The sequence below is a fragment of the Arachis hypogaea genome, chromosome 8 (genome assembly GCF_003086295.3).
Source record: "Arachis hypogaea cultivar Tifrunner chromosome 8, arahy.Tifrunner.gnm2.J5K5, whole genome shotgun sequence".
Classification (NCBI taxonomy): domain Eukaryota; kingdom Viridiplantae; phylum Streptophyta; class Magnoliopsida; order Fabales; family Fabaceae; genus Arachis; species Arachis hypogaea.
In genome coordinates, this window is record NC_092043.1 from 30,198,532 (window position 1) to 30,219,678 (window position 21,147).

Sequence of the window (21,147 nt, forward strand, 5' to 3'; positions counted from 1 at the left end):
TAATCCATCAAGACATAGCAGAGCTCCTCACCCCCAACCATGGGGTTTAGAGACTCATGCCGTAGAAGATACAATAAGAAACGTGTAATGTGTCATGAGGTCTAGATACAATGTCAAAATATCCTATTTATAGTGAACTAGTAACCTAGGCTATACAGAAATGAGTAAATGACGTAAAAATCCACTTCCGGGATCCACTTGGTGTGTGCTTGGGCTGAGCATTAAAGCTTTCATGTATAGAGACTTTTTCTGGAGCTAAACACCAGCTTTTGTGCCAGTTTGGGCGTTTAACTCCGATTTTTGTGCCAGTTCCGGCGTTAAACGCCGGGAATTCTGAAGCTGATTTGCAACGCCGGTTTAGGCCATTAAATCTCGGGCAAAGTATGGACTATTATACATTGCTAGAAAGCCCAGGATGTCTACTTTCCAACGCAATTGAGAGCGCGCTAATTGGGCTTCTATAGCTCCAGAAAATCCACTTCGAGTGCAGGGATGTCAGAATCAGCATCTACAGTCCTTTCTCAGCCTCTGAATCAGATTTTTGCTCAGGTCCCTCAATTTCAGCCAGAAATTATCTGAAATCACAGAAAAACACACAAACTCATAGTAAAGCCCAGAAAAGTGAATTTTAAATGAAAACTAATAAAAAACATACTAAAAACTAACTAAAATGTACTAAAAACATACTAAAAACAGTGCCAAAAAGTGTATAAATTATCCGCTCATCAGGCAGCCAATACCTACAAGAGGGGGTCCTTGGAAGGAGATCTGTCAATTACAAATCAAAGAACCACAAGTTGGAGAAAGGATGATAAGCGGCTTGTCCATGGAAGTAGGTAATGGCAGATTAATCCGGTTTTGGGAGGATAACTGGCTACCTAGTGGTCCGTTGAAAGACGTATTTCCAAGACTTTTCTCGACCTCAAATCTCAAAGGATCCGTTATAGGAGAGTGTGGGTTCTGGGATGGGCTAGAGTGGATCTGGAGTTTTCAATGGAGGAGAGAGTTATTCCAATGGGAGTTGGAGCTACTAAACCAACTTCAAGAGAGGATACAAACAGTGAAGTTAACAAATGAGAGAGATGATAGTGTGGTATAAAAGTTTGATAAATCTGGTATTTTTTTCACTAACTCCTTTGTGCAGGTGATGCAAGCAGAGACTCTTCCGGAGGACATCACAACATATAGTTTTACTAGTGCTATTTAGAGAGGTTTCATACCTCCAAAGATCCAGCTGTTCGCTTGGTTTGTGTTGGTCGGCAGGGTGAAAACCAAGGATAGGTTGTGTAGGTTACGCGTTATTGCACAGCAAGATAATTTGTGTGTGTTATGCTGTAAGTCTGAAGAGACTGCGTTTCATTTGTTTATTGGGTGTGAGCTCACTTGGCAGGTGTGGAGTGCGTGACTGTTTGCTCTTGGGAGGTTTTGGACAATGCCAGGTTCTTTAAAGGAGCAATTTTTAAGTTGGACGAATGGTTCAGTGCGAAAGGATGAGAGGAAGCGGTGGTTCATTGGATTTTTTGCTGTTATATGGACAATCTGGCAAGAAAGGAATTGTAGAATCTTCAAAAACCAAGAATCGAGTGTGCAAGAAATTTTGAACAGGTCGTTCGAATTCTATGATGAATGGTGTGGAGGTGAACCCTTTGGTTGTTGATGGCATTGTCTGTCATGCACGCTGAGTGGTCCGGTGTTGCTACCTGAGTTCATGTGTTGTATGGTTTGCTTTAATGCTCCACCTTGTGTGTTGAGCTCCTTACTTCAAAAAAAAAAAATTGATAACCTTATAACTTTAAGTGTAGACTCTAATTCTAGTGACAGTAAAAAATTCATGATTAAGAATAATATTAAAATGGAATAAAACTCACGAGAGGAGTAAATTTTAAGTTATTAGTATAGATAGTAATTAAATTATTTAAATATCAACTAACAAAAAATTGATATATTAAAAATAGTAAATTATATGTTCTTTTAAAGAGAATTAAATAAAATTCATCTATAATATTTGTTTGTGGCGTGCTTTTTTAATTTAAATAAAATATTCAAAAGTTATTCTTTAACGGTAACAATTGAGAAGCAAAAGATTGGAGTAACTTTTTGAAACATTTATAAAGACCACTATTGTAAGTTTGAATGGAAATACAGGAAATACGTTTAGACCCTTGTCAAAGTAACTTATTTATTGGGTCGTTTTTTATGTCTATGATTTCATATATCATGGTCTACATGGTTCGTTTGAAATTTATCAGTTATAGTATCAGGCACTAACTTTAATTTGGACTGTGCTCTCCAATAATTTAGCTTCTATTATAGGTATGTTATCCATTTCAATTACATTATGAATTACTCCTGATATGAGTGTAGACACAAACTAAAAAAAGTTGTCTTTCACGTGTTAATTGTGCATTATACCTAAAGAGAGTTTATATCAGAAAAAGTTAATTATAACCATAACTTTAGAATAACACGAAGATTAGTTCTTTGGATTATTTAAATGTCTTATTTTCATAATCTTTTTTTTTTAAATAGCATGTATATAACAAATTTTCAATTATAAGGCATATATATTAAAAATTAATCATCAATTAATCACGGTGTATTTAACTATTTGTGTGTATATTTAATGTATATGTTATAACTTTGATAAATTTATTACCAGTCTCCTACTCAAATGTAATATATCTTAAATTTTACATGAATATTATTACTGTTTAAGGCTTTATTCACTACGAGTCTATCATCCTAACGAAAGAGATGACTATTTGAACATTGAAATAAATTTCAAATAATAATCTATACTATAGTTTATCCCAAGAAAACTTGAATATTGTGAATCATATTCCGTGACTTTACACTTATTTTTAAATAATTTAAATAAATCAAATATATTACGATAACGATAAATTAAATGTGTTTTATATTATTTATTTTACCATCACAATTATATTAATATTAATACAAAGTATAAATTTATTGTTAGTGTAGTACGTTTTATTTTCTTGGAATAAAGTTAAACAAATATTGTTGTGATAAGTTAAAATATTAAAAGTAAATAAAATTTGTAATTTCAATTACTAAGAATTTTAGTTAGAGAAGTGTTAGAGAGTTAGCAGAATTTGTGATGTATAATTATCAATTAGTCATTATTATTGTTTTTAATGGTATGAAATGACATTTAATAATATAGAATTACTTATTTTTCTTTTAATAGTTAAATATTGATCAAATTTTAATAAAAATTCTAACTGCTAGACTTTTTCTTTTAGTTAGATAGAAACCTATATAAAAGAAAATCTAAAATCCAAACCAAAAATTTAGACAAAGGTATAATAAATTAATAATACACGGAAAAAAGTCAAAAGCTTTAGATGTTTAATCCAGTGCAAATAGCTAAATAAGACACGTATAGTCTTCATAGCATAATTTTTTCTTCGATCAGTACCATAAAATTTTTCATATTAAATTATTACGGATTCAAATTAACATTTTATGCCAATATTCTTTGTTATTATTTAAAAATTATTTTATATATTTTAAAACGGAAATGCTACATATTCATATAACCATGTAACTAAATTAGTCCAATATCAAAAAAATTCAATACCATTAAATGAAACGTGAAATACACGCGTCCAATACACACGATATCGTCCAACGCTTCTTCTCCCCCACGTTTCTTCTTCTTCTTCTTCTTCTTCTTCTTCTTCTTCTTCTTCTTCTTCTTCTTTTCACGCTCATTTACGCACGGAGCGTCTTCTTCTTCGCCTTCTTTTTTGCGTTCCTCCTTCTCCTCCTTCTCATCCTTTTTTGCGTTCCTTCTTCTTCACGTGTTTTCTCCTTATCGTCATTCTTTTGTTGTTGTTGCTGCTGTATTTTTTTTCTTTTCCTCATTCTCTCTCTGGTGAAGAAGCAGTAGAAGGTGAGAAAAAAGAGTTTTGAATAGTGCAGAATGAACCGAACACAGTACTTATGGTGAACTGTTGAACCAAAATCTTAGTTATGGTGAACCGAAAATAATACAATTGTATAGTATTGAGTGAACGAAACATAATCCATTATATAAAATCAAATTCAAACAGCTTTCTGCAGAATGAACCGAACACAGTATTCATGGTGAACCGAACACAGTATTCATAGTGAACCGAACATAGTACTCATGGTGAACCGAAAATAATAAAATTGTATAGTATTGAGTGAACGAAACATAATCCATTATATAAAATCAAATTCAAATAACTCTGCCTATAATTTACATATTATCAATTCAATTCAATTCAATTCAGTACACCACCGTCCATTTAATTCAATTCAAATTAGCAGTTGCATTCCATTCAATTCGATTCAAAATTGAATAATCCAAACTTTGTCAGTTTAATTCGTTTCAGAAGAGTAATCCAAATCGCTCTCCTGTTTACCAAAAAATTATGAACCTCTAAACACTGAACCATAAACCCTAAACTCTAAACACTAAAACCAGAACCCTGAAACTGAACCCTGAACCTATAAATCCTAAATCCCTAAAACCCTAAAACCTAAACCCTAAATCCTACACCCTAAAACCTAAGCCCTGAACCCTGAACTCTGAACTCTGAACCCTGAACGCTAAACTCTGAACCCGAACCCTGAACCCGAATCCTAAACCCTCAACCATGAACACGGTGAACCGAAATTAATACACGGGGCGAACTGAAAGTTTGAAACACACTGAACCCTTGTACACTAAGCCCTGAACCCATAAACCTTAAAACCCTAAACCTTGAAACCTTATCGTCATTCTTTTGTTGTTGTTGCTACTGTATTTTTTTGTCTTTTCCTCCTTCTCTCTCTGGTGAAGAAGCAGTAGAAGGTGAGGAAGAAGAGTTTTGAATAGTGCAGAATGAACTGAACATAGTATTCATGATGAATCGAACACAGTACTCATAGTGAATCGAAATCTTAGTTATGGTGAACCGAAATCTTAATTACAGTGAAACAATTATATAGTGCTTAGGGAAGAAAACAGAACATATTGGTCTAATTTTTGTTAGAATCCTTTCTACGGACCGAACCGAAAACATGAAAGCGATGAACCACCTCTTTAGTACTTGTCGAACCGAAAAATTACTCACATTTACTCAGAGTTACTCACAATTACTGACACTCTCAATTACTCACAGTTACATATTATCAATTCAATTGAATTCAATTCAGATGTAGATCACCTCAGTCTATTCAATTCACTTCAAATAAAATTAGAAATTTCATTCCATTAAATTCGATTAAGAATTCAATAATCCAAACCTCATCAAATTGATGCGTTTGAGAAGAATTATCAAAATCATACTCATTCAACTGATTTAAAGTTGATTCATTCATTGTTTCAATTCAAAAGTGTAGATCGAAGAAGAAAATGAAGAAGAAGATGAACGACGAAGATAATTGCATTAAATCAATCCAGATCCATAATGCAGAGAAGAAAAACGCGAAAAAGGAGAACAACGAATTTAATTAGGTTGAAAAAGAAGAAGAATGAAGAATGAAGAAAAAGAAGAAAGAGGTTTACGTTGTATGAAAAAGTTTACGTTGAGAAGCGTTGATAACGCAAAATAAAGATTTGTTATATAGGTTATTATAAGAGGTGCGCGTAAAACAAATAGAAGTGTGGAGTGTGGAGTGAAAATTATTTGGATACCATCCATGTAATTTTTACATAAATGTAGAGCTTTTCTCATTTTAAAATTTGAGAATCAAAATATTCAGACTAAATCTAACATCTTTACATCCTGTATGTATTACCAAAATTAAGCATTCAATGAAGCATATATCATAAACCAACGTTAAATATTGAACAAAAATTTTCAAAATTTATTGGTTAATGTCATTATTTCATCGTTAATGTTTCTCTTATACATAGGATTCAATATGCGTGGTCATCAGCTTTAGCTCACAACGAGAACAACAATAATATTATGGACTAATAAGACGGACGAGGGCTAGTTGTAACAAGTTTTGTAACGTGTAATCATTAATTAGTTATTACTGTTTATTAAGTGTTGACCAAAATTTTAATAAAAATTTGGTCCTTAGACTTTCTCAATAAAACCGGATTGATGTAAGTTGATCCCAAGTTAATTTGAGTGATAAAGAAGCAGAAAAACCATGCATGTAGGGACCTATAAAATTAACAACATTCTTAATAAATTATCGCTTTGGAAGTAGTCTAATATATTGGTTAATAGGTATCGATTAGTCGAAATTCCAGAGAGTGAGGTCAGTTTGAAATTCATCATCATCATGAAAAGCTCCTCGCTTCATGGACGGTGGTGTTATAAGCAAACCCTCCGCCATGCTATCAAGCAATGCAGGCATGTTAAACATTGCCTCCTCATCAAAGAACGTCGACCCCACTACTCCACCACCACCATCAACACCAACAGAAAGATTCATATTCGAAGAAGAAACAGGAGGGTTAGTAATATCATTATTACTGCTAGTTTGTTGTGCGGCTTTGGAAGCAGCTTCTCGAATATGTTGAGGTGAAGATGACTCAGCAAGGGGAAGAAGGGGGACGGAGAGAGGGAAATTGAAGGTGGCTGAGGTGCCTCTAAGTGCCAGAACTGCGGCGTCGTGTGCCCTAGCGGCCATTTCAGGGGTAGGGTAAGTTCCGAGCCATATTCTTGATTTCTTGATTGGTTCTCTCACTTCGCACACCCACTTGTTGCCGTTCCTCCGCCGGACACCCCTGTACACCGGGTGTCGCATCTCTCGGAACTTCTTCCTCCCTGATCTCTTCTTCTGACTGCGTGATGGCGACGACGATGGCGGTGGGCTGATGGCCGAGAGTTGGGTTTGAGATGAAGTGGAAGAAGATAGTGATGAAGAAGAAGAATAGTAATAAAGTGATTCTTCGTTATTCTCAAACTCCATGACAATGGCGGATACTTAGTTGATGCATGCAAGGGTGTTGAAGAGAGGGATATATATATATATACCATGACTCCATGAGAGAGCGAGAGTGATGATGACAACATCGGTGCAGGCCTTGAAGGGAAAACGTGCTGCAAACTAATGGAATTGAATTTTGTCGTGACCGTATACTCTAAACAATAACTAAAAAGTGGTCCACTTCACCTCAGTTTTCATTTAACTAAAATAGAGAGTTTAGAATAAATATTATTATGCTCGCTCCAAAAATATTTTATATATACTAAAAAATAAATAAATTTTATGAAGTAGATAATGATTTTTGTGAATAATAATCTTTAAAATTAATTCAATAAAGTAAAAATATACTACACTTTTAAAATATTCATCTAAATCTTAATATTAAAATAATCATCTACACATTTAATGAATTAAATATTCAATATATTCATTGTTGACATTATTTAATATTTTTATTGTGTATCTATATATTTTCAAAATAAATATAATGAATTAATTTTTAATAAGTCAATATTAATAACTACGTTTTTAAAATAAAATTATTTTTTAACTCTCGTATTTTAAGAATTTAGAATTAGTTTAAGACTAAGATTTAAAATTTAAAATTTAATATTTTTTAAAAAACTTAAAATTAATTTAATAATAATTTTATAAAAATTGTATTGATTTTAATTTTTTTAAAAATTTAGCTGTTAAACATATAATTAATATAAATAAAAAATTTTAAGATAAAATTAAAATAAAATAAAATTTTTAAATTATTTTAAAATTTTTAATAAACTTTAAAGACAAAAGGTTTACTCTAATTAAAAATATCTCCCAGAACGAAACACAGACCAGGTATTAATTAACAGTGGTCCGTGCTATATATTGGTGACGGACATGCATATGGCACTAATTAATGGCACCATTACACGTTGGAATTATCAGTGAAGAAAAGTGCATTAGTACTATTCTAAATTAATAATTGAATAATAGAGCTATAATAACATCTATTAGTTTCGTAAAAATACTATATAACTTAACCGGTATCATGCACAGTATATTAAGTGAAATTATATTTTTAATTTTATAAATATTAAGTGAAATTTAATAAACATAGTATATGAGTAAAAAAGATTTAAACGCGGATCGGACTCACCCATCACCTAGCTAGGAGGATTATATATTTGTAATATATTAAAAGAGTAAAAATTCAGGTGGAGTGCATTTCACGTGAAGTTGATAATTGAGAGTTGTTGAATGATTTAACTAATTTAACTAAATTTTTATATAACGGCTCTTAGCTATTAATTTCACGTGAAGTCGACTGCACTTAAGTTTTTACTATATTAAAAAGACAAGCTTCTAATAATAGTATTGCTATTTAATTTGTATATTATTTTTCTTCTAAAAAATGGATTTCTGGAATAAGCTCGTGTTCTCTTTTGATGGCATATGTCTCACGTTTTTATGATTTTTTAGGTGTTGCTTTCTGATGAAAGAATATTTAGTGAACCTTGGATATAAACGAATAGAGCTCGTTACATGCTTGGTTGTGTTTGTGAGGTTCTAAAACCAAAGACAACTTCAGGTAGCTGTCCATAGCGCTGACTAAATAAAAAGTCAACTTTTATGAGGTCAACGAACGTGTTTACTTTGAAAAGTTCATTTTCTATTCCCTTTTTCTTTTTTCATCATGTTTCGCCTTTTATTTCTTCACCATCAGCAGCTACCAGCCTACCACTCTCGTCATTTTATATATAATTGGAAAGATGAGAATTTTTATCATAATTAAGTTGTTAAAAGCACGTTAATATATTGCTTCATAAACAATAAAATTATAATAAAAAAACATCAAATAAAATTATAATAAAAATTATGATTATAATAAATAGAATAAAATGACAAATAAATTTTTAAAGATTTACATATTAATTTCTAAAAGAAAATATATTAATAAAATACTCAAAATAACAGATGTGAATAAACTACTTTTAAATTAATTTTTATGATTAAAATAAAAAGTCTTAATTGAACTAACTTATTTATATTTATTATTATAGAAGATTTTATTGATATTTTTTTAAAGATTAACCTATTTAAAATGTAAATTTTTTAAATTTTATTTGTTATTTTATTCAAATAAATATATTTATTTTTCCAATTTTCTTACTCCTTTAACAAAGAAATTAAAATAAAAAGATAAAAAAATCCTATGCCATACGAGCCCATTAATTACCTTTGACTTTTAATTAGAAAACAATAACAAAACTACAACATAATTCGGCACAAAGTTGACATTTTCAATACAACCAATCAGACACCGTCACTATACCCGTGATGTAAGTGCCAATGCAAAATTGATTTATGCATAAGAGAAACGCATGTTTACAATTTTTATGTATTTTTAATACAGGAAACTTTGTAAAAATATGTGTTCCTCTTATATTTCTTCTTTCAAATTTATCCCTAAAATCTTTTATTTTTTTAATTCTTCTAAGTTATTTGTTTAACTAATAAACCGTTTATATTAAAAAAAATTGATTTTTCGTACCTCTTAAACGACTGTAACACAATATGCAGCTTCTCAAGCAAATATACACTTAGTAATTTTATAATCCTTATAAATTTCTAACTTAAATGCATTCTATATTTTTTATTCTATATGACGCCAGAAGGTCGCTTGTGTTATCAATTTTGACAAAATTTATAACTTTATTATGATAAAAATAGTCAATAACTTATCTTAGTTGGTTAAACCAAAAACGTCTCTCTTATTCTTAAAAAGTCTAAAAAAAAATAAGTACACAGTTTATTTAAATATATAATTCAATCAATTCAACTTTATTTTATAAATAAAAGGTACATGGATTATTTATATTAGTGAAAGAAAAAAAAATCTTCATAACTTACTAATACATAACACAAAGTTTACTATTCTAAATAATATAGGACTTGTATTTTCTTATTACAATTAACTAATATAATTAACTTACTAACTCTACTTACTCCCGCGTCATTATACTTATTAACATATAGTCTTTTGTATACAAAATCTGTTCCAGTCTAATTCAACAAGAATCGAAAATTCACTCAATGGATTCATGATCTGACAGGTTATCGACCCATCCAAACCGTCACATGACACTATCTTTTACCTAATGTTTAGATAAACCGGCAGAAATTTCTAGATAAATAGACTCAAATGAAAGGGTCTATCCGAGGACAATGGATAAAATAGAGGGATCTATCCTTCTTCAAAAATACGTCACATCTTATCTTAATTTTATCATTTTTTTGTACATAAATTTACTTTAATATCAAAATATTTTTGTAGGTGACCCAATCTGCTGACCCACTGACAATCGTGAACGTCACTCATCCTTGTGGCACTCGCATTCAGGTCCCGTCCCTCACAACCAACCGGCTCAACGAGCAACCGAACAAAATCCAACAAGACATGAAGCGTAATTAGAGTAGTAGAACTCGCCACATGAACCTACTTGTCTCTAATCTCAGCCAAGCGCTTTATTTGTTTCATTTTCGACCCAATGAGCATGGACTTTATAATATAACTCAAAATGTAAAAAAGGATTCTGCTTCATACCAGATTCTGTCATAGCGGTTTCTTGTGTGCTAAGCTAATTGGTTAGAAAGCTTTAGGCTCTGCTATGCATACCACTCACACGATTATATATATACAAGTGTAGTGGATGGCCTAATTATGATATATATATGATTCTAGTTCACAATATGCAATTGAATACAATTCTAAAATCTGTTTTCCTCTTCTCTTCATTCGTGTTCTGCATGTCCAGTATATTCTGCTAGTCTCTTTCATACTAGAACTATTACATAGTATCAGAACAAGTTGGTGTCAGGTCACAAAATTATCTTCATTGAGTTTGTCAGAAATATCAATCATATGATATTTATCACATCGAAATTTGAGTATTTTAGAGCAGCGGCAAAACTTGAAAATTTTGTTTTAAGAGTCAGAAATTTTTATAAAAAATTATATAATAATATTTATATTAAAATAAAACTTATAAATATAATTATTTTATTTTTAAATTTATTATTAAAATGTAAAATTATATATGATTAAGATTAATAAAAAAATAATTCTAATTTGATTAGTAAAAAATTTGTTTAGGTTAATAAATTAAATTAATTTTAAATAAAAAATTAATTTAAAAAAAATCAGTTTTTACATAAAAAAAATTAATGTTTACCCATAAAAATATTTTTTATTTAAAAAACTAACTTTTTATTTAAAAACTGATTTTTTTTATTAAAAAATTGATTTTTTATTTAAATTATATAAAATCAATTATAACTTATAAATTATTTTTTAACATTTTAAAAGATTAATTTTATCTTTGATAATATTTATCTTTCAAAAGTTTTAACATTAATTATTTTTGTTATTATTTTTATTACAAACCAAATAATATAATACAATGAAACAAAATTTTAAATTTCTAATAAAATGAAAATATCAAACTTTATTAATGTAAATAGTGCTGATACTATAATAATATTAAATTTGTAAAGTTGATTTAAAAATAAAATAATATTTTTTTATTAATTACTGATATTACTATTAGTTATATTATAATTTTATTATTCTAAAAATAAAATAATGTATGAAAATATATAAGAAGTCAAATATAATTTAATGTTAATTCTATAATGATATTTAATTTGTAAGGTTGATTTAAAGATGATTTGTTAATTTAAAAATATGTCATTTGTTATTGTTAAATAGGATAAGATAAAAAATTTTAAAAAATGATAAATATAGACTTCAAACTTAAATATATAAATTAAAAGTATATATATTTAAACAAATAAGTTAATTTTGTTTTCTTTAAAATAAAACTACTAATACTTTTACAAAAATTTTAGAGGATTATGCCTCATTATCTCAATAAAGCTTCACGACTGTTTTAGAGTAATAGTATACTTGATCAGTATTGATGTTTAGTGTACACTTTTCCTTTTTCTTTATTATACATTGTGTGTACTTAGTGAAGAATCATGATTATTCGTTATATATATATATATATATATATATATATATATATATATATTTTTTTTTTTTTTCTCGTAAGTTAACTAGTTCTTCTCTTCGGTTACTGCTGCTGAATATGAATTATTATCTATACAATGTGTGTAAATAAATAACCAGATTTTCATAAATTAAAGAAATGTCCATATATAATAGAATCATTTATTTGACGTGTCCATGCAAGACCCGCAGAATCTCTGATGAGTGCGGCCATAACGCCACGAAAAGACAGTAGTCTTCGAGGCCAAAGGGTTGACTTCCCATATCATATGAAGTTATATGAAAAAGCTAAGGTTGACTTTTTTCCAAGAATCTAATAATTCAAGTGCATTGTGAACATGGTTTAACCTTAAACTAGTGCAGCTTAAACAAGCAGCATTATTGCTCCCAATCTCTCTACGACTCTATCTGATTGAGCCGTACCAAAACTTGCTCCTGTACAACGAACTTATGAACGTGGTTTGACGCCGCTAATTGATTTGTTTATTATTATTTTAATGTTTGCATTACTTTTAGTATAAAATATAAATTTATTATTTATTCATTTTTTATTGATTACTTTTAATATAAAAAATAAAAAATATACAATAATAGTGTATACATGTTAAGGAAAGGATGAAGTCGGATGTCAAATAGCGGAATTAGGGGATACCTCCTGTTTCCATTTCCGTCCTTAAATTTACTCTTCGTTTTTGTCTTAATTCTCGGTCGTAGAGGAATATTATTTCCTATTCCTATTTTTTACAAGGATCCATTTTTTGTGAGAATCCCATTTTCTATTTTTTTGGTAGTTCTGACTAATTATTAATTTTTATAAAAATAAAGCTAAAAGTAAGTATCTATTTTATATAAAAACAACAAGATTTTATATAAAAAGTCTAAACGATAAGATGCTGACTTCTTTTAAAATGACGGACGCTACGGCGAACCAGAATACAGAGTAGTAGATGAGGTGGGGGACGCTACACTAGAGTTGTGAAAAGGAACGCCAAGAATATAAAGAGCAACGCGGTGAGGGTGATGGAACGGTGATGGGTGACAATGCCGTGAGATGAGAGAGTGGCGAGGGGTGGCTACAGAGAGGTTGGATGGAGTATGGACGACACTGAGGATCTATGAATTGAAGAAGAGTTATGCAAATGAGGATTAGGAACTTTGAGTTTCTCTCTCTATATATGGCATGTGAAATGACTGCAAAACATATATGAGAAATAAACAATTAAGAACAATTAAGTAAATTTATAAATTTCGGGGATTAGCAGGTCCCCACACCTATCTCGAGAAAATTTTGCCTCCTGTCCTCATCATCACGGAAAAAATTTTTCACATAATAAAATTGAAAGAGTATATAAAGAGTATGCAAAGATAAAGAACGCTTTATTATGTATTTCTTGATTGGTTGAATTATGAAAGTAAAACTAAATATATAGAGTATTGCCTACGAAAGATAAAAGCAAAGATAAGATAAGAAGGTAACATAAAGATAAGATAAGATAAGATGACAAAGACTAAAATTGTAACTGAATTTATGTATTCTGTTGTGTTGAATTTGTGGGCCATGAGACTTTTTTTATTATTGTCATGGGCTAAGGTCAAAGAATGGTTTAATACGTCCCTGCAAGCTGGAGGATGAAAGATGTCAAGAACACCAAACTTATTGAGATTAAGATGAAAGGGTTGAGGAGACAAAGGCTTGGTGAAGATGTCAGCTAACTACCCAGAAGAAGGAATGAGGAGAAGTTTTATCACTCCAACTTGAATTTTTTTGTCGAACCAAGTGACAAATTAACCTCTAAATTTTTGGTCCGTTCATGAAAAATCAGATTAATAGTAATATAAAGAGCACTTTGATTATCACAATATAAAATTGGTTGCCAGACAGGAGAGATGCGTAAAAATTGTAACACATTTAGTATCCATTGAAGTTCACAAGTTGTGTTGGCAAGTGCACGATATTCTGTTTCAGTAGATGAGCGAGAAACGGTGGTTTGTTTCTTTGTCTTCCAAGAGATTAAAGAGTTGCCTAAGAAGAAACAATAGCCTGTTAAAGATCACCGAGTGTCAGGACATCTGGCCCAATCAGAGTCACTAAAACCGAGAAGCTGAATTTTTGATTTTCTTGAAAAAAGAAGTCTTTTACTGGGGCTAGTTTTCAAATATCGTAACACATGCTTGGTAGCTTGAAGATAAGATTCAGTAAAAGATGCCATAAATTGACTTAATTGTTGAGTGACATACATGATGTCTAGTCGAGTAGTGGTAAGGTAGATAATACGCCCAACCAAATAGAAGGGTCAGATAGCAGACGACTTTTGTCTTGATATAGTCTTGTGAAACTATCCATTGGAACAGAGGCAGGTTTAGCATCTAATAAACCAGAATCCTCCAAAAAGATCAAGATAATATTTTCTCTGAGATAAGCAAATTCCTTTTGCTGATTGAGCTACTTCAATGCCCAAAAAATATTTTAATGGGCCCAACAAATATTTTAATGGGCCCAAATCTTTAATTCAAAAGTATTGGTGCAAAATAGACTTAATGACAGCAAGTTCAGAAATGGAATTACCAGTGAGAACGATGTCGTCAACATAGACTAAAAGTATAGAAATTTGAGCACCAGTAAAATTAACAATAGACTATAATTAGATAAGGTCTGCTGGTATCCATGAGATAGCAAAAGATGAGAAAGTTTGTCATACCATATACGACTAAATTATCGTAAACAATACAATGACTTTAGTAACTTGCAGCTTTGATACCAAGGGGAGTTGGAGGGGTTTTAGGATCTGAATCGATTGGTTTATCCATGGATGTTACTATATTATGAAACCACTCAACCCAAAAGAATGCTTTTATATAACATTAATGATTATATTTCTAACACTCCCCCTCAAACAAGAGCTTCTTTTTTCACTTTTTGGGGTTTACCAAGGATCGAACTCTTGACCTTTCGGACATAGAGCTATGATACCATAATAAAATTGAAAGAGTATATAAAGAGTACGCAAAGATAAAAAATGCTTTGTTATGTATTTCTTAATTGATTGAATTATGAAAGTAAAACTAAATATATAGAGTATTGCCCATGAAAGATAAAAGTAAAGATGAGATAAAAAAGTAACATAAAGATAAGATAAGATAAGATAAGATAAGATGATAAAGACTAAAATTGTAACTGAATTTATGTATTTTGTTGGACTGAATTTGTGGATTGTTATTATTGTCATGGGTTAAGGTAAAAGAATGGTTTAATACCACAGTCGGATCTCCATTCGGAGCGGTCCTTACAGGGATCCCCGCGTCTCGGAAAGTTTTACCATTCCTAGAGTGAAGTCTGTTTGTAACTAAGTCTATAACTAGTTAGTTATTTTATTATAACTAAATTGTTGAGTTAGCATTAATTAATTACTTTCTCTCTCTCTCGTATATTAGCTCATCACTGTAATGTAATCTAATTGAAATTCACCTCAATGGATGAATGTCTCGTAGGGATAGCAATTTTGTGAATCAAGTTGTTGAGTATACCCGTGCATATAAAATTTGTAATGCACTTGAAGAGTACTTCACAATAAGATTGAAATCAAAAGTCAGAATTCTCAAAACAAAGATGAAAACCATCAAGAAATAAGGATAATCAGTAGCAGACTATCTTGCAAGTTTGAACAAGGTAACAAACTCACTAGCTGTCCTAGGAGCTCCACTTTCAAAAGATGAATACTTTGAAGCTACCTTAGGAGATTTCAGTGAGGAATCCAATACCTTTATCAATGTAATTAATGCAAGATCAGAAAAAATGACCATCAACGAATTTAAATCACAACTACTAGCACAGGAGGAAGTGAATGAAAGGTTTAAAAAATCTGAACTCTCGATGATATAAGCCAACGTAACTTAGAAGAACGATGTAGATGAATCAGACAGCAGTACCTATGAAAAGGAAATGGCAATTGCAGAAACTATGGAAAAGGAGGTAATAGAGACTATGCAAGAAAAGGCAAAGGTGGCAAAAATTTCAGAGGAGGAGGCAGATCAACATGGTGGCAAGGAACTATACCACAATGCCAGCTCTGTGAAAAGGTAGGCCTCATAGCTTGGCAATGTTTTCACCGGTTCAATCAACACTAATAACATCCTCAATTTCAAGCTCCAATTGGACCACCTTCACCCAGCTTAGCCTTTCACAACAATCCTGGTAATTCTGCCTATCAACACAAGTCTGCATCACAAAATCAAGAGAAACAAAGGAAGCCTTACCTTCAAGTACTGCTCACAGTTCCCTCATCTTATCCAGACAATGGCTAGTACACTGACTCAGGAACCTCCCACCATATCACCTTTGATCAGATGAACCTCATAAATGGATCATGATATGAAGGATCAGAATAAGTCTTTGGAGGTAATGGAAAAGGTATGTCAATTGCTAATGTTGGAAGGTTTTTAATGCATGTACCACTCTCTAACCAATCCTTTAAACTCCAAAACCTTTTACATGTACCTTCTAATTCTATATCCAAGAACCTAGTTAGTGTATCAAAATTTGCCTTAAACAACAAATGTGTTCTTCGAATTCTTGCCTCACTTATGCCATGTAAAAATCCAAGAAGACACTACTTCGGGGCACGCTTAGAGTTGGAACTGTACAGATTTGATGACGTATGCATTCCAAAAATAATTCGCAACTCTGATAAAACTGGACAAGTGCAGAAGTCACAAACTGCACCAGCAACCTCTTCATTTACTTGTGATGTAGTTAGAAAAGAAAATGAGACGAGTAGCTCATGTATAGCCATTTTCAATAGCTGCAATGTGTTTGACAATAGCTGTGATAAGTCTCAAGTAGTGAAGTCCCGTACAGATAATAGCATCATTACTAAGCCTGAAATAGAAGAGTTATGCAGCAAAAATGATAGTTTAAGCTTTGACGTTGTTAATTGTAAAGTTGTTGAAAGTTTGTGTTCAAACTTTGAAAAATTATATCATATGTTGATAATTGCAATAATAATAGTAGTAATAGTAGTAGTTTGTGTTCAACATCTGATGAGTGCAATACTGGAAGAGTTGTGTCACAGCCCAAAATAAGCCATAACCGGCGCTCAGAAAAATAATCCCATAGCAAGCCTAATATACTCAAATATAAGTTGAATAAGAAGGTTACAAATATTTTACAAGTTCTAAAATAAATATTTATACATTTTTAGCAAAATTTAAAATAATTAAGAATGATTGGAGCCTGCTTGTGATATATGGAGCATATACGTCTAGGAACTCGACAAAGAATATATACATTGCAGATGATTACTCTTGAATAGAAAGTCTCACATAGTCAAGCATTTGTTCCTGAAAAATATTTTTAGAAAAATGGGATGAGTTTTGCAACTCAGTGACTAGACAATACATTTATAACCGACATGAGACCATATAAATACTATTATAAAAGTAATTTTTAATTAGAAAGAAATAGTTGATAATAATAATTGAATCAATAAGGGAGTTCTCATACAAAAATTGAATCAAAAGTCCACACTTGGGCAGCTCCACCTCTATGGATAACCCTTTCCTCTAGTGTGTCCGTACGGAATAAAAGATCCAACGTGTGGCCTACACGTCAGGCTAGCAACGTCCCTACTAGCTGAGGTCTGAGTTAGATGCATCTAAGTTAATGTCATAACCGTCGTTAACTACGGTTTTCTAATACCTCCCAAACCAATTCAAAACATATAATTTCAAATACAACAAATCTTTGATCTTTCAAATATATAATGTATCGAGTCAAATCAAATCAGATAATACTTTCTCATCCAAATCATATTCAATCATATTTTCTCAATCTTAAGGCATTTCAAACATATTTCACAATTCCAAAATAAGTGAGTACCAACAAAATCTCAATACTTCAAAAATACATATTCGAGTAAAATCAAATGCTTTAAAATAATATAAAACTTCTTCAAACATACATATAGTCTCATAAAAATATATAGTTTCATGTGCATATTAAAATGAGTTTAACAAGGATAAGGATTTAGTTCTAATAAATCAATTAGTAAAACCAATTTAAAATCATTTGATAATAATCTTTGTAAGTATAACTAAGTTCCAAACACCGTATATCAAAATAATTATAGACGTAAAATCAAACAATTATAAATGTAAATCCTACTCACAACTTGGTCCTAAGAGACCGAAGAAACTGAAACCGGAGTACCAAATTAAAAGGGTGAAGATGGTTGGAATAGAATGGATTGAAAGGACATAGAATTTAGACCGAGGCAGTAGCAACAACTCCGACTAATTCCACAGCAACAACTTTGTAATAGTCACAGCTATAGCGGTTGAAACAGAATGGAAACGAGGTAGAATAAATAGAATAGTTGCAAAGCAAAAGTGGAAACGATACAAGTTTAAGGAAATGACCTAGACCAAAACAAAGGCACTATTCGGTGGAGTTTTTCCAGAAACCACAACGGTGATGGTGACATTATCTCTGATAAGACGCTTAAACCGGAAGCATAGGACCAGCAACGGCGCCAGCAAGGAATGGCTCTGACTGCAGCGCGTAGCTCGAATGTGACCTCCTTCCCCAGCAACGGCAGCAGCAGCGGCAACACACCACCGTTACCCCTCTTCTCGATGATGATTTCTGTTGTATTCTCCTTCCCCTTTCGCGAAGTCTCTCTCTTCTCTCTCCTCGTGCTCTCCTCAGTGACAGCAATGGTCCTCCACACACAGCCACGACGACGACAGTGACGGCAGCGTGGCCTTAACCGGCATCGTCCTCCTTCCCCTTCTTCTTCCTTTCTTCTTCCTCTCTGTTTACCCTCTCTCTTTTTCCTTTTTCCGTACTCATTCATATATGTGAATGTGTTAGAAGATGAATAGTATGGATAAAATTAGGGTTATAGTTGGAAAAAGGAAATAAGGGTAGTGTAGGAATTTTGATAAAATTTGAGGGTAGGGTAGTAATAAAAGGAATTAAATGTAAAATATTTCACAAAAAATTAGGACATTACAAGTTGCAAATTCTATTAATGCTGCAAATTGCTATATCCATGTTAATGATGTTGATTGCAAGGACACTAACATTACTGATGTCAAGAATACTGCCAAATCTATAAGTACATAAAACTACAAACATGCTGCTGCAAATTCTAGTGATGTATTTTCTCACAATGGAAATCTCTTGAATGTAGCAAGCACACTGCTCTAATTGCTTGCAAAAATATTAGTCCCACCTTCCAACTTTGGCAAAACAAACTTGGCCATCCGTCACCCAAAATTGTCAACCATATACTCAAAACCTGTAACCTCAATGATCTGTGCAAAGAAGAACCATTCACACCCATAATCTGTAATGCTACTGCAAAAGTAAAATCCACTAACTTCCATTTGCAAACTCCACAACCTCACATATATACTATCCCACTAACCTTAGTATACTCAGACCTCTAGGGACCAGCACCAGCCTATGACAACTCAGGTGGCCACAGATACTACATATGTTTTATAGATGCATTCAGAAAACATACATGTACCTACCTTCTTGAAATAAAGTCACTAGTATTCTCAGTCTTTTTGCAGTACAAGTCTCAAATTGAAAACAAAACTGGTCAAAGAATAAAAGCCCCCAAACTAACAATGGAGGAGAATTCTTATCCACAGTCTTCACTCACTTCCTTCAAGAAAATGGCATATAACATAGACGAACTTGTCCCCACCCTCACCAGTAAAATGGTGTTGCTGAGCAAAAACACAAACACCTAATAGAAACCTGCCTAACCTTCTTAGCCCAAGCCTCACTACCTTTAAAATTATGGGCAAAGCAATTCTCACTGTAACCTATTTTATTAACTAATTACCCACGACAAATTTCAACTTTGAAACCCTAACAGAAGCCTTGTTTCAAACCAAACCTAATTACCATTTCCTCAAAACTTTTGGTTGCACCTGCTATCCTCTTTTCAAATCATACAACTCTCTTAAATTTTATCACAAATCTTACAAATGTGTCTTCCAACTTTTTCCAACGGGAAAAATTTACATGTTTAGAAATGTTCTGTTCAATAAACATGAGTTCCCCTACCCTCAACTATTTATTTCACCTGATCCTGAATCTTCAAATCATAAAACCTTACAACACCTTTCAACCAATTCAGCTGCCTAATACCTAGCAACACATACCTTCCCCACCACTCACCCAACCCATCATGCATAATTTATCTTTTAATAATATCAATTGCATATCTAATTCATTACTTTCTAATGTTGATTCTACTGCTAGTAGTATGTCTAACACTGCAGGTCCTGCACAGTAAAATCCACCTCAACGAGTTCACTCCCTTGTCTTGAGCTGCCAGGGGCACCTCAGCCAGTGCACTGAGGTCATCCCATGCAAACCAGGAAAAAAGTGGGATTTTTAATCCCAAGGTTTATGTTGTAGTTGTCGAATCAGGATTAGATCTTACTCAAACAGTTCCAAAGTCAGTGTATTCACATCTCCTCACTGGAAAATGGCGATCGAAGAGGAATATTCAGCACTAATGAGGAATTATGCACGGTAGTTAGTAGATCCTTCACCAACCATACACCCTATTGGTTTGATTATGATAAAATCTTTAACCTAGTAGTTCGGCCTTTCACAGTCAGAGTTGTGTTGAGTGTAGCTTTATCAAAGGGTTGGAAAGTCAGACAATTTGACTTTAACAATACTTTTCTAAATGAAGACTTACATGAAAAGGTGTACATGCAATAACCCGAGGGATCATAGCTGAAAAACCACATCAAATATGCAAATTGGAGAGAGCATTATACAGCCTCAAGCAAGTTTCAAGAACTTGGTTCACAAAGTTCAGCACCACCCTAAATCAGTTTGGTATTCACAACACCAAATTTAACACCTCTCTTTTCACAAAATTCACCAGTCATTCCTTAATCTACATCCTGATTTATGTTGACAACATTATAATCACAGGGGACAACTAGTCATAAATTCAGAAGTTAGTTTCCCAACTCAACAATACATTCTTTCTAAAGAATCTAGGGGAAATGAGCTACTTCTTGGGAATTGAAACCCAAAAACCATTTGATGATACAGTGATGCTAAGTCAAACAAAGTATATAAAGTAGCTTTTGGTGAAGAGACAGAGACGAAAAGATTGAGACTGAGAGAC

At 32.1% G+C, this 21,147-nt stretch overlaps 1 protein-coding gene across 1 annotated transcript; it reads right to left on the bottom strand.

Annotated features, from left to right (window-relative positions):
- Positions 1–6,216: 6,216 nt before the first annotated feature.
- On the bottom strand, positions 6,217–6,906 carry LOC112705217 (dehydration-responsive element-binding protein 1E-like). The gene has a single exon (XM_025756061.2). It carries the CDS (start codon positions 6,904–6,906, stop codon positions 6,226–6,228), a length of 681 nt encoding a protein of 226 aa, XP_025611846.1. The 3' UTR covers positions 6,217–6,225.
- Positions 6,907–21,147: the final 14,241 nt, after the last annotated feature.

What these genes read in the sequence shown, in the direction of transcription:
- LOC112705217 (XM_025756061.2), bottom strand. Translation starts at nt 6,906, where the DNA reads ATGGAGTTTGAGAATAACGAAGAATCACTTTATTACTATTCTTCTTCT.